Here is a 13,043-nt window from a genome sequence, read left to right as displayed (position 1 = left end):
CGGGGACCGGGGGGGACTGGGGCCGTCCCGGGCTGTCCCCACCGCCCAGCCCCAACGTGATGCTGGTCGCCGGCTCGCCGTGCAGCCCCGCGGGGCTGGAGGAGCACCGGGGCTGCGGGGCCCGGCGGGGCGGCCAGGTAAGGGCTCCCGGGCTGTACCGCCCCGTCCCCGAGCGCACACGGTGCAGCCCGCACGGGCGTCCCTCGGAGAGGCGCCGGGGCCGTGCCCCGCTGCCCGCCCCGCCGGGCGGCAGGGAGGGGAGGAGCCGGGACATGTCCCGAAAGCGGCAGGGACAGGAGCAGCCCTTTGGCCGCACACGGGAGCTCCAGCCCTGAGGAGTGTGGGGCAGAAAGGACCCGAACCCCGTGCTTGGAGCAGGGGCAGCCCTGCAAGTGCGGGGGGAAATCGTGATGTTCAGTGGCGTTTTGTGCCCAGGGAGGGTTAGTGGGACCCCGGAGGAGGCCGCAGGCACGGTGCCGTGGCTGCTCCCGATGCCCAGTGCCGTCCCGTGCCCCGTTTCTCGCTGCTGTCCCGTGGCGGAGGTGCCCCGCGCTCGGAGCGGTGTCACAGGTGGCTGTCCCGCTGTGTCACACAGCGCAGCAACATCGCAGCCCGGTTTCATCAGGCGCGGCCAGCCTGACGCAGAGGGTGTGGGGACACGGCCCCGCGGCCCGTGCCGGTGTCCGCCTGAGTCACCCCTTCCGGTGACGCCGACGGGGACGTTCCCGGGCTCCGCTGACTCCCGGCTCTGCCTTCCTTCCTAGGAAAGAGGAATTGAGGCTGCCCGGGAGCACGCGAGGGGCCCCAGCACCTTCATTCCCCTGGGAGAGGTAAAGCGATGAGGATTGGCTTGGGTGGGGTCTCCTCCCTGCTGGGGGCTCCTTCACCCTTCCCTGCCGTGGGAAGGATTCCCAACCCCCCGACTCCTTGTGCCTGGTGGGGATGGGATGCTGAGGATGGGGTGGAGAGGGGTCACCCACGCCAGGAGGATCCTTGTGGCATTGTGGGGGGGGTCTTTCTGGAGATTAGGGGAACAGCTGTATTTCACCCAGGTGTTTGATTGCCCTGCCTGTGCCTCAGTTTTCCCACTCAGCCAGACACATCTGTGTTTCCCCTGTGATTCAGAGACCCACACCCTTGCCCTGCCCGACCCCAACATTCTGCCCTGACATCCCCAGGGCACCTGAGCCCTATCTCAGCACCCACATTCACTGCTCCAGATGTTCCGCCTTGGGCAGAGATAGCGCCGTGGTTTCGTCACTGCGCTGGGGGCTGACCTCCATCTCCTCCTCCCTCGCACTGCAGAGCCCAAACAAACAACCCAGCGCACAGACTGAGCAGGACGGGCTGTGTGGGTTCTGTCATGGAGACCCCCGAGCCCCCCGTGCCCCCCGGGGCTGGTAGGGGGGACACGGGCAGCGGGGGCACCCGGCGGTGTCCGTTCCGGAGGCAGGGCGCTTCCAGTGGGGTGAGGATCCAGCCTTGGTGCTCTTGGGCTCCTGCTTGTTGGGGGGCCTCCATTTAGGTTAGGGAAGGTTGGGAAGAGCTCGCAGCCATTCACTTCCCTCCTCTCCTCCTCGTGCAGATCCCGCAGGAAGGTGGGGAGAGCAGCCTGCACCAGCTCCTCAAGGCCTTCGTCTCAGCAGGCAGGGTGGACCACGTCGCCATGGTCATGGGGCTGCACCCCCAGTACCTCAGCAGCTTCTGGAAGACCCAGTACCTCCTGCTGTGCATGGACGGGCCCCTGCCCTACCACAAGCGCCACTACATCGCCATCATGGTGAGCAGCGGGGCCCTGGGCGTGTTGTGGGGACACAGGGGCTGTGTGGGGTCCCAGCATTGCTGCTCAGGAGGCGTTTGGGACCCCAGAGATGGGCCCCTTTCTGATCTGACATCCCAAACCCCTTTGGGGCTGGTGCCCACCCAGGGTACCCCAACACCCTCCCTCCAGGCCCCCTGGGGACTGGCACTGATAGTGAGGGGGGAAATCCCCCTGTCTGGAAGTCACATCCCCAGGGAAAATCCTCCAGGAGTGACGTGGGACGAGTGGGCTCCCTGCCTCGGCTTCTTCGGGGGCTTGTAGCAGGGCTGGGTCCCCCGGCGGGGCTGGGGCTGACTGCTGGCTCTCCCCGCAGGCAGCAGCCCGGCACCGGTGCTCCTACCTGGTGGGCTTGCACATGAGGGAGTTCCTACAGGTGGGGGGCAGCCCTGCATGGCTGCAGGGGCTGCACTGTGCCCCCCAAAAACTCCGGAACCTCAACGAGATCAACAAGCTGCTGGCGCACCGGCCCTGGCTCATCACCAAGGAGCACATCGAGGTGAGAGCTGATGCTGCCAGCACAGATCCCCCCCAGGACACACAGACTGATCTCAGAGGTCCCCTCCTGTGTGCACAGCCCCCACGGTTTAACCCTTTCAGGGCTGAGCGAGGCAGTGGGATGGGAAGGGGTGACTTGCCCCTGGCGGGTCTATGGGTGAGGCACTTCCCAAACACTCCTGTATCCCTGCCCTTGGCGTGCCCCAGCACTGGGCTGTGGTGGCTGAGGGCTGGGGGTCCCTCCAACCCCTGCTGTGTGTCACAGGCTCTGCTGAGGCCGGGGCAGGACAGCTGGTCCCTGGCAGAGCTGGTGCAGGCGCTGGTGCTGCTCACCCACTACCACTCGCTGGCATCCTTTGTCTTCGGCTGCGGCATCAGACCCGAGGGGGAGCAGGACCTGGGGAGCAGCTGCTGGGCCCCCTCGCCCCACAGCAACAGCAGTCCTGCCTCTGGGGACAGCATGGGGGACTCTGGGGTAAGAGGGGCTTTGCCTTGCAGGGTGTGAATGTACCCTGGGATGCTTTATGGGGCTGCCCCTGGGAATCACAGATTGGCTTGGATTGGAGGGACCTTAATGCCTGTCTTGTTCCACCCCCTGCCATGGGCAGGGACACCTTCCACTGCCCCAGCCTGCTCCAAGCCCTGTCCAGTCTGGCCCTTAACACTTTTAGGGATGGGGCAGCCACAGTTTCTCTGGGCAAACTCTGCCAGGGCCTCCCCACCATCACAGGGAAGGATTCCTTCCCAATATCCCATCTATCCCTGCCTTCTGGCAGTGGGAAGCCATTCCCCCTTGTCCTGTCCCTCCAGGCTCTTGTTCCAAGTCCCTCTCCAGCTCTCCTGGAGCCCCTTTAGGCACAGGAAGGGGCTCTAAGGTCTCCCTGAAGCCCTCTCTTCTCCAGGCTGAACACCCCCTGCTCTCCCAGTCTTGTCTCCAGACTAGAGGGGCTCAGCTCTTGGAGAATCTCTGTGGCCTTCATTGGGAACAGCTGATGCTTTAGAGCCATGCAGTACTTCCCACATCCTCCACAGGACTTCCTCCTCCTCCCTTTGGGGGCCTGGGGATGGGTCATGGGAGATGCTGGAATCTGGGCAGGACCAACCCAGAGGGAGATGCCCAGGGGTTCCCCCAAGTGCCAGCAGATCTGGGGTTGGGTCGACCAGGGGCAGGGCTGACCCTGCCCTGTGCTTCCCCAGGGCACAGATGCCATGCAGGAGGTGGAGGTGCTGATGGCGAGGATGAAGCTGCTGCAGGAAAACCAGCTGGAGGAGGAAGGAGTCACACAGGAGGAGATGGCAACACGCTTCGAGCTGGAGAAGACAGAGAGTTTGCTGGTCCCTTCCTCAAGTGAGGAGGTGCAGGGTGCAACTCTAGGGCAGGAGGTCCCCATGGGCCAGGGGAGCCTGAGGGAGGGGGAAAGGAACCAGAATCTGCCTGAGGGAGAGCGGGATCAGCTCCCCAGTGCAGCGCTGACTCCATCTGGGCTCATGGCCACTGCGTTGGTGCCTTGTAGGTATTTTGGATCCCTCCCTGCAGTCCAACATCCGCTGCTTCCTGGAGGACCCTGAATTCGGATACAAGGACTTCACACGGAGGGGGGAGCAGGCCCCCCCCACTTTCCGTGCACAGGTGGGTGCTCGCCAGTGGCTCAGGTCTGGGGGTGCCTCCTGTTTATGTCAGGGCTGTTCCCAGGATTGTGGACAGTTCAGGTCCCCTGTCCTGGCTGTGCTCCCTCCAACTGGCAGTGCCTGAAACAAGAGGAATAAAGTCCTTGACTGAGGATAAACCAAATCTAGCAAAAAATCCAGACCATCAGTGTGTTACCAACACCCTTCTCATTCCAAATCCAAAACACAGCGCTGGAACAGTGACTGAGAAGAAATTAACTCCACCCTTCCTGAAACCAGGGCAGAGGGACCCCAGTTTTCCCTACCAAACCCCTACCCTGGCATCCTTTCTCCACCAGGATTACACCTGGGAGGACCACGGCTACTCGCTGATCAACCGCCTGTACCCAGACGTGGGGCAGCTCCTGGATGAGAAATTCCAGGTGGTTTACAACCTGACCTACAACACCATTGCCATGCACTGCGGCGTGGACACCTCCGTGCTGCGCCGCGCCATCTGGAACTACGTGCACTGCGTCTTCGGCATCCGGTGCGTCCCAGAGGGGCTGGGCTTTCTGCTCCTCCTTGGGAAGGGCCAGGAGCAGGTCCTGGGTTAACCTGGCTGGGCTTTCTGCTCCTCCTTGGGAAGGGCCAGGAGCAGGTCCTGGGTTAACCTGGCTGGGCTTTCTGCTCCTCCTTGGGAAGGGCCAGGAGCAGGTCCTGGGTTAACCTGGCTGGGCTTTCTGCTCCTCCTTAGGAAGGGCCAGGAGCAGGTCCTGGGTTAACCTGGCTGGGCTTTCTGCTCCTCCTTGGGAAGGGCCCAGGAGCAGCTCCAGTGACTTGGTCTTGGTTAGAGCACTGCTGCTTCCCTAAGGCAAAATGGTGCTGGTGGTGGGCTTGGCTGAGGTTCAGAACAACCCTGGGAAAGGAGAATTTAGTACAAAGTTACAGTAAGGGTGGTGGGGCTCTGGCAGATTTTGCCCACAGAGGTGGTGGAATCCTGATCCCTGGCAGTGCCCAAGGCCAGGCTGGACAGGGCTTGGAGCACCCTGGGACAGTGGAAGGTGTTGCTGCCCATGGCAGGGAGTGGGACTAGATGGGCTGTAAGGTCCCTTGCCACCCAAACCATTCTGGATTCTATGAGTGCACAAGGCTTGTATCTGCAATAACATCCTCCTCTCTCCAGCTATGATGACTATGACTACGGGGAGGTGAACCAGCTCCTGGAGCGCAACTTAAAGGTCTACATCAAGACAGTGGCCTGCTACCCAGAGAGGACAACCAAGCAGATCTACGCACAGTTCTGGAGGCACTTCAAGCACTCGGAGAAGGTGCTGCCCCATCCCTCCCCCCTGCAGGGTGCTCGGGGTGCTGACCCTGTGCCTGGCCCTGAGCCTGACCCCGCTCTCCTGTAGGTGCACATCAACCTGCTCCTGCTGGAGGCACGCATGCAGGCAGCTCTGCTCTACGCCCTCAGGGCTGTCACCCGCTACATGACCTGACCTGACCCGAGCTGCTCTGCTCCTGCTCCTGTCCTGGCTGTGCAGGAATGCCCAGGGGGCAGCTGGAGCCCTGGAAATTCCACTGGAGTATTGTCTCCCTGCTTCACGGGCCTAGAGCTGTGGAAGTGGGAGCTTCCCTGCGCTTTCTCCTGGGAGAGGGGAGCCCCCCGGAAGCTGTTGGTGCTGGGAAGACCCCAAAGTGCTGCCCTGGGCTTGACAGAGCTGCGAGGGCTCTGCTGCTCCGTGCCTTTTTGGGGCTGGCCTGAGCGAAGCCAGACTGGGATGTCTGTGGCTGCAGTGCTTGTGTCACACCCCTGTGACATATCCTGGCACCAAGGCTGCCACCGAAGAGGACTGACCCCCTGCCCGAGATGGCCAGAGGATGTCATGGGCTTCACCCCTGCTTTTTGGGTTCTGCTGTGCTGGGAAACATAGCTGCTGGTGGGGGAGCTGCCCAGGCACCCCCTCCCCACCTTTCTGCCTCATCCCCTGCAGTTTGGGACGTGAAGTGCCTTTAACCTCAGTGCCAGGGCAGGAGCAGGGAAAGGATAAGAATACCTGAGTGTGTTTTACACCTTTTTGCAGTTTTCCAACCACTGGCACATCTCCACTGCCTCAGCTTCAGGGGCTGAGGTGGGGAGTTGTGCTGGAGCATGAGGCTCCCTTAGCCCCTCTCCTGCTGTGAGGGTGGCAGGGTGGCATGGGCTGGCCATGGCTTCATCCAGATCTGCCAGAGCATCCTCAGCAGCACATGGAGGTGCCTGCTGGGGAGCTGGATCCAGGGCCAGCAGCATCGCCACCCTTGCTTTGGCTGTTGAATGATAGCTCCAGTTAAGTTATTTCTATTTTTTTTTTTAATGTATTAACTTCTGACTAGGCATGGAAATGCCTCTGTAACTTTGCTATTGATCTTGTTTGAAAAAATAAAATAATTATTTTTTAATTCTTTTTCCTGTTTCACTTTCCCCTTGGTCAGCCCAGGGGCTGTTCTTGTATGGCAGGTTTGGAGTGCAGGGTCTTGCTGTTCTGGGAGTACCCAGGAGCATCCCCGAGCTGTCCAAGGGAGGATGTGGGAGGTCTGAGTCCTCCCCATTTGCCTGAGAGGGATGGGTTTGACTTTACTAAACTCTCCTTGTGGTGACTGCTTCCAGTCTTTCCTGGCTGTAGCACCTTCCTGGGAAGGCAGGATTGAGGCATGACACTCACGCCACTGTGTGTGTCCCACGGGATGCTCTGACCCTCTGCAGTGGGGCTGGGGGGCAAACAGGACACCCCAAGCCCACGATGTGGAGCCCAGCTCTTATCAGGGTGTGGGCAGGAGCCCCTGGGAGCTGCTGATAAGATCCCTGGGGAGGGGCCAGCGCTGCAGGGAAGGTTTGTGAGCCTTCCCTGTGTGCCTGAGGAGCCAGGCCTGGCTCTGGGGCTGCTCGGGACCCTGCAGGGAGGGGGACCTGCCGTGCTGCCCCTCTGAGCACAGGGAGGGCAGAGGGGCCAGGAGGGAGGCTGGGGTGCTGGGGCAGATTCTCTGTTTTGGGGGAAAGAGGTTTGAGGGCAGCTTTTTTGGGGAAACTGAGGCAGGGGGACAGGGCTCCCTGGGATTTGGTGGTTGTGCCAGGGTTCCTGATGGGGATAAGAGCAGAGCGCCCACAAAGTGCATTGTTCATCCAGTGCATAACTAAAACCTGCAATTTGTATACATATCTATAATTTATCCACAGCTTTCACTGTTCTCTTGCAGGGCAGGTGTGTTAATAATCTCCCTACCTGTAGCTGATAGTTATGATCCCAGTAAATGCTTTTTTTTTTTTCTCACTGCAATTGCCCTCAATTTAAAAACCTAATGTGTTAGTGGTGTTTAACACACATCAAAGCAACAGGAACTAATAGTAGTAATAATAATAATAATAATTAATTATAATAATAATAGTAATAAAAGTGCTGAAGGAACATTTTGCGACTGATGGAGCCCGAAGTGCTTTGCAAAGGCGGCATCCCTGGGGCTGAGCTGCCCTCGCTGTGCAGGGTTCACGTGGGGCTGGAGATGAGAAGCACCTGAGTGTGGGTGGCTCATTCCCGACAGGTGCAGGCAGACACCTGGATCCGCTGCATGGGCTGAGATGAACAATCACAGAGCCGGTGCCAAAGCCCCAGAGTCCTGCTCACGCCCTGACCCCAAAATCTCATCCTCCCACCCCAAACCCCCATCACCAGTCACTCCCTGGCCTCAGAGCCCCCCTCCAACCTCTCCCAGCACCTCATCATGCCCCTGACCCCAAAGCCTTGCTCCAAACGCCCCCGACCCCAAATCCCGGCGTGTCCCCCCCGTTCCGGGAGGCGTGTCCTCCCGGTTCGGGGGCGTGTCCCCAGTTCCGGGGGCGTGTCCTCCGTTCCGGGGGCGTGTCCCCCGCCCAGGGCGTGTCCGCGCCGCCCGTACTACATCTCCCGGCATGCCCCGCGCGTGGCTTCCGGCGGCGCGTCCCGGCAGCGGCGGCAGCGGCGGCGGCAGGTGAGGGCGGGCGGGGGCCCGGGAGCGCTGGCACGGCTGGGGAACCGCGGGGGAGCCCCGGGCCTGGAGAGCCCCGGCCCGGCCCTGCCCTGCCCCCTGCCCGGGGGCAACGCTGCGGGACGGGGGCGGTCCCGGAGGGGAAGCGGGGGCGCCCCGGGGATGCCGCGGGAGGGCCGGGGCTGTGCGGGCACCGCGTCGGGGGCGTCCGGGCATCGGCTCCCGGGCATCGGCTCAAACGCAGCCGCTCGCTGGCTCCGAGCGCGAGAAGCAGAGTTCGCTGCTGTCCTCCGAAGGGCGGTTCGGGAACCCGGAGCGGCTGGGGCTGGCACTCCGGTAAAACCCGGGTTGGCTTCCCGCTGCCCTCCCGTGCCTTTGCCGTGAGAGTTTCCAGCTTCCCCAAAGTTCCCTCTGAGGCAGCCCCGTTGGTATTTCTTTGTTTGATCTCTCCTGCCTTAATGTTGACTGAAATTTGAAACGTCCCCGTTGTGCTTTCTGGCTTAATTGTTCTTTCCCTCTGTTTGCACGCAGATGAATTATTTACCTCTGTGCCTTGCATTGGGTTGTGTTTGTCCAGGTGGAGGTAGGCGAGGGCTTGGTGCCCTTCTCTGGCACTGAAATGCTCCAAAAAAAAGTAAATGAAGTGAGACGGTGCTCAGCTGAGGCTGAAATAAACTGAACATTGAAGTTTCGTGATGCTCCTGTTTTTCAAAAGCAAGTCCGGTGCAGGATCAGGGAGGGGGATTGATGAAGTTTCCCCTTACTCTTGGTGGGTAAAGGATGTTCAGCTGAGTTAGTTTGATGTGCTGCAGAAGATGCAAGGGAGTGTAACCGGATTCCTCTCCCTGCTGCGATTTCCTCAGGAGTGCCTGGTGCTCTTCAGGCAGACCTTTTAAATGAATCCAAACTGCCTTTAAGAGTAGACAATACCAAAAATCGGCAACTTACATGGTTTAAATTCCTTTTTGTGAAGGAAAGGGCAAAACCGAGCCAAAATGAGGTCGATTGTGAGGGACTGTCACAGTTACACCAGCTGAAGCTATCTGGAGAGTGATGGTAACAAAACCCCTTTCTCATTCGGAGCAGGTTTATTAAACCTGTTCTTGCCAACAGTGCTGGGAATGACTGCGCTGGTCTGTCCCAAGTCAAGGTGGTTTCACAGTGTGTCCCTGCCCAGGTGATTCTCTGTTATCTGATAATGTATCAGAGTGTTTTTGCAAGGAGCGTTTTCTTTGTGGATTACCAAGGACTGAGCTGTGTCAGGCACAGAGTGTCCTCAGCCTCTGGGAGATGGAGTGGGAGTCCTGTTGGGAGCATGGGGCAGTGCCACAAGCAAGGGGATGTGATTGCACCCTCGTTTTCATGCTGCTGCATCAGTGATTATACAGCCTTCTACTTCATTCAGTCACTGGTTAATTTCATTTCCAGTTCAATTTGATAACAGTTTTGAGAGCCAAATAATTTGTATTTAAACAAATGGCTTCTATTTTGATCAAATTTCATTGTGTTTGGCATGTGTTGCAGCATTCTATGTATTAAAAACTGCTGAGGCTGTGGTTCCTGCAGGTTTATTAGCTGGTGATGAATATTTAGTTACAAGCTGTACAAAACCTGTGTCTGGGTATGTGGTGGGGGGCTTAAAACACAACTGGGTTGTTCTGGTCGGTCTCGGTGATACCATGAGTGAAGAAAGCTGCAAATATCCTTGGGATCATTTGGATTACCTCAAAACATGTCATTTTCCAGGCAAAGCTGGAACTTTGGGCTGCAGGGAAGCTGGTAGGACTATTGGGGGCAAAGACATCATCTTGCTCCTGCATCCATTAGGGTGGGAGTGGAGATGCTCCAGGTCATTCATAATCAGTTCCCTAATTCTCTTTAGCAGTGATTTTCTGCATACAAATGCCAGGTGGCTTTGTTTTTCTGAGTGTGAGAATGCTTTTATTTTTTGCTGGCAAGTTTAGAGCCTGTGGAAAACTAATGTATGTGCAACTGTGGCAGCGTTGGGCCTGGGCTTTGTGTCGAGGGGAAAAAAGCCCTTTCAGAGATCTATTTTTATCAGTTAATTAGTCGCTGTTGCTGACATGTCAGTGCCGTGGTGATAACTATTCCCAGTTCTTCCCTGCACAGTGGGGTCATGGAATGCAGCAGCCAGCATGGCTGCTCATCCCCATGGCTGAGTTTAACTCCTTCCAAACTGTGCCCCTCAGTCCGAGGGCAGATTCCGTGGGAGGAGCTGGCATACAGGTGAGGAGAAGTTTGTCAGTCTTCAGCAGAGGTGCTTTCCCATTGCTGACTGCCCTTCATTTTTCCTCTGCCCAGAGGATTTACTGTAGGAGCTGAGGTGTGGAGGTTGTTGTGATTTGCCAGTGGCTGGGTGACAGGCCTGGAACCAGAGGTAAAAGGCTGCAGCTTTCCCAATTCTTGCTCTTATCTGCTGATTTTGAATGACTCAGGACGGTTTATCTGGCTTGGAAGGTGACCAGGCAGAACATCTAGTGATTACACGTTGGTATTTTGCTTCTTGTAGATGAGGAGTTGGTGTTTTCCTGATTTCAAAATGATGAAGCCCTTAATCTGAAAATTCTTGTGTTGTTCATCCTATTCCTTGTGGTGTCACTTGTTTTTGATCCTCAGCTGTGCTGAGATAGGGAGGCGAGAGGCAGCTTTGGTCTCAGCCATACCCTGCTTGTCACTGCCTGAATTTCTTTGTTTATTGGTGAATCTCTGCTCTTTCTGCTGGGGATGGGATGGGGGAGGGAGGACTAATTATCTCCAGAGAGAGGCTTTAAATGCTATTAGGCAAAAGAGCAGGCTTCATCTCCCAACTTGAATGAGTTGAGAGAAATAACACAAAGCACTGGTGGCAAAGATATGAAAATTGAGAGCAGTCCAAATGGTTTCTCTCTGCTGAACCGTGGAAATAGATTTATTATTTCTTTTCCCTGAGCCTTTGGCTGGTAGCAGCTTTGGAGGAGTGAGGGAAGGGGTAAACAGATTGTTAACTTTACTCTTTAGTGTTTGTGCTTTTTGCATACTGATTCCAAAGCACAGCCAGGAATCGCTCACCTACCAGCTTCGTGCAGTCGTGATGGGCAATTCATTATCAAGGACTAATTAACCGCAGCTGCTGAGTGTCATGGGGCAAAACAAGGTGCATACTGATGAGGTCGATTTGTGCAAGCCTGGCACTTCTGTGCAGTCGGTACCTTTTGAAACACTTTTAGGAAAGATCACTGGACTTCGGTAAAGTTTACTGCTGTTAGGGGTTTGAACCTTCTCGCTGTCAGCTCCAGAAAGCTGCTGCCAAAAGCAGGAATCCCTTGGCTGCCAGTACCTAAAGGTTTTCCTTTAGTTAACCAAGCCCCTAAAGTTAACCCCTTAATTACAGCTGTGTTGCCACAGACTCAGTCTAAAATACATCAAGATTAATCCCCACCATTGATTTAAACTGTAGGCTCCCCCATATGGGCTTCCTTCATCACCTCACACTTGTCTGTGGGAAGGATGAACCTCTCTTAATGTGCTTTTCTCTCCCTTGGCTTTTAAGGGTGTAATCAAGAAAAGTTTGGCCCTAATCATACAGGAAAGCCTTGGTTTGTAAACTTGGATCAAAGTTTGGGAGGCACTGACTTGTTTGGTGTCTGCACAGTGTTTAGTGGTGGGCCACGCTCAGACCTCTCACTGTGTAAACACTGTGTTGCAGAGGGTGACTTAGCAGAAAAAGATATTATTACTGGATGTGGCCTTGAGGTTGGGATCACAAGCTGTGTCTCAGGCTGTGCTCGTGGAGGTGAAGCTTCCAGAGGTGTTTGTGGATGGGGGATAAAGCCAAAGGTTGTTGTCTTTGGAGGATTTGAGCTTTGAACAAAGCATGTCACTGTGCCAGTTTTCAGGGGACTTTGGCTGTAGTCACGTGCCTTTGAAGGTTGTGTTCTCTTGACTTATCTTCCTGTCCTACCCAAAATCAAGTCTGGGGTGTCTGTCACCAGCTGAGCTCGCTGCTGTGGGTCGGGGGCTCGGCCGTTCTCACCGCGCCTGCTGGAAAGGGGCTTTGGGCGCTGCTGTTGCTGTGTTGGCAGGAGCTCCCCTGCAGATGCACAGAAGTGCTGCTGCTGGTGTGTTATCCATCCCTCTCCTCTCCAGAGCTGCCTAAAAGTTTTTCCTGGTTTGCTGCAGTGCCAAGATCCACAGGAAGCAGGTTTGCAGGTACAGCTAACACCCGCCAGCCTTTGGATTCCAGTGCAGGGGAGACTTAAGTGGGTTTGAGCAGGGGTGGAGGCAAGGTCAGGAGGATTTGAGCTGGTCTTTGCTGGCTGCCTCAGGTTCCGTGGGAATGCATTTTTAAAGCTGCTCTGCTGCAATGCTGACAGAGGAAATCTGGATGGATCCACAATATCTGCTCTGTGTTCCTGGATGGATGACCTTGTGCTGATGAGGTTATCTTTATCAGCTGGGACTAAGAAGGAGGAGGATAATTACTGAAATAGTGATGTCAGATTTGTGCTAGTAAATTTTGGCTTTTATTTTTGGCAATATTAAGTTTAGTGTCTGTTGCAAACCAGGTGAAACAGCTGTTGCAGAATCATGGAATATGCTGAGTAGGAAGGGAACCCATCTGGGTCATGGAGTCCAGCTCCTGCTAGATTTGTTCCCTTGTAAAGGGTGTTTGTGTCATGCCAGAGGTGAACAGATAATTGTAGGACAAAGGATTGTTGTGAGGCTGCTGGATCCCCAAAATGTGACATCAATGTGACACTAGTGATTACACTAACCAGTATTATTCCACATCTGCTTCTAGCCTCCAAATGAAGCCTTCAATCTGTATTTTAATGACTGTGTTCTCTCTACTTATCAACTGTGAGTCCAGGGAAAATAAGGATGCTCAGGTGGGCAGGAGGCCTGGTTTAGCTCCCAGCTATGTTGCTGTTGTGGTGTTTGATGTCAGGCAAGTCACTTTTTCCTTGTTTCAGCCTTCTGTCTATCCTCTCCAAAATTACCTGTGGTTAGTGAGGATGTCATCCTCCTGTTTATAGCTAGAGGGACAAATTAATTCATCTCAGCCTTAAGGGCCATAATTAGCAGCCAGGTTCTACTGGTCTAGTCCCATCCT

At 56.1% G+C, this 13,043-nt stretch overlaps 2 protein-coding genes across 3 annotated transcripts in view; both read left to right on the top strand.

The window, feature by feature from the left end:
• The first annotated feature begins 44 nt into the window (after positions 1–44).
• SESN2 (sestrin 2) lies at positions 45–6,370 on the top strand. Of its 2 annotated transcripts, XM_066564806.1 has the most exons (10): positions 45–137; positions 765–830; positions 1,586–1,780; positions 2,136–2,318; positions 2,583–2,792; positions 3,515–3,665; positions 3,832–3,947; positions 4,285–4,475; positions 5,112–5,256; positions 5,341–6,370. In XM_066564806.1, exons 1-10 carry the CDS (start codon positions 60–62, stop codon positions 5,425–5,427), a joined length of 1,422 nt encoding a protein of 473 aa, XP_066420903.1. In that variant the 5' UTR covers positions 45–59; the 3' UTR covers positions 5,428–6,370. The 2 variants fall into 2 exon arrangements, with proteins under 2 accessions (XP_066420903.1, XP_066420904.1); XM_066564807.1 differs by lacking the exon at positions 45–137 and having other exon boundaries at positions 734–830; positions 2,136–2,474.
• Positions 6,371–7,870: 1,500 nt separating this feature from the next.
• PHACTR4 (phosphatase and actin regulator 4) overlaps positions 7,871–13,043 on the top strand; it is a 49,043-nt gene continuing 43,870 nt past the window's right edge. Inside the window, exon 1 of the mRNA XM_066564955.1 lies at positions 7,871–7,933. The gene's annotated coding sequence lies outside the window, so the exon portion shown is untranslated. The remainder of the gene's footprint in view (positions 7,934–13,043) is intronic.

The sequence above is a fragment of the Molothrus aeneus genome, chromosome 23, assembly GCF_037042795.1.
Source record: "Molothrus aeneus isolate 106 chromosome 23, BPBGC_Maene_1.0, whole genome shotgun sequence".
Taxonomy (NCBI): domain Eukaryota; kingdom Metazoa; phylum Chordata; class Aves; order Passeriformes; family Icteridae; genus Molothrus; species Molothrus aeneus.
This window is presented reverse-complemented; position numbering and strand designations above follow the sequence as displayed.

What these genes read in the sequence shown, in the direction of transcription:
- SESN2 (XM_066564806.1), top strand. Translation starts at nt 60, where the DNA reads ATGCTGGTCGCCGGCTCGCCGTGCAGCCCCGCGGGGCTGGAGGAGCAC. An exon ending in TTTGCTGGTCCCTTCCTCAA is followed by an intron (nt 3,666 to 3,831) that starts GTGAGGAGGTGC and finishes GGTGCCTTGTAG; the next exon opens with GTATTTTGGATCCCTCCCTG. An exon ending in CCCCCACTTTCCGTGCACAG is followed by an intron (nt 3,948 to 4,284) that starts GTGGGTGCTCGC and finishes TTTCTCCACCAG; the next exon opens with GATTACACCTGGGAGGACCA.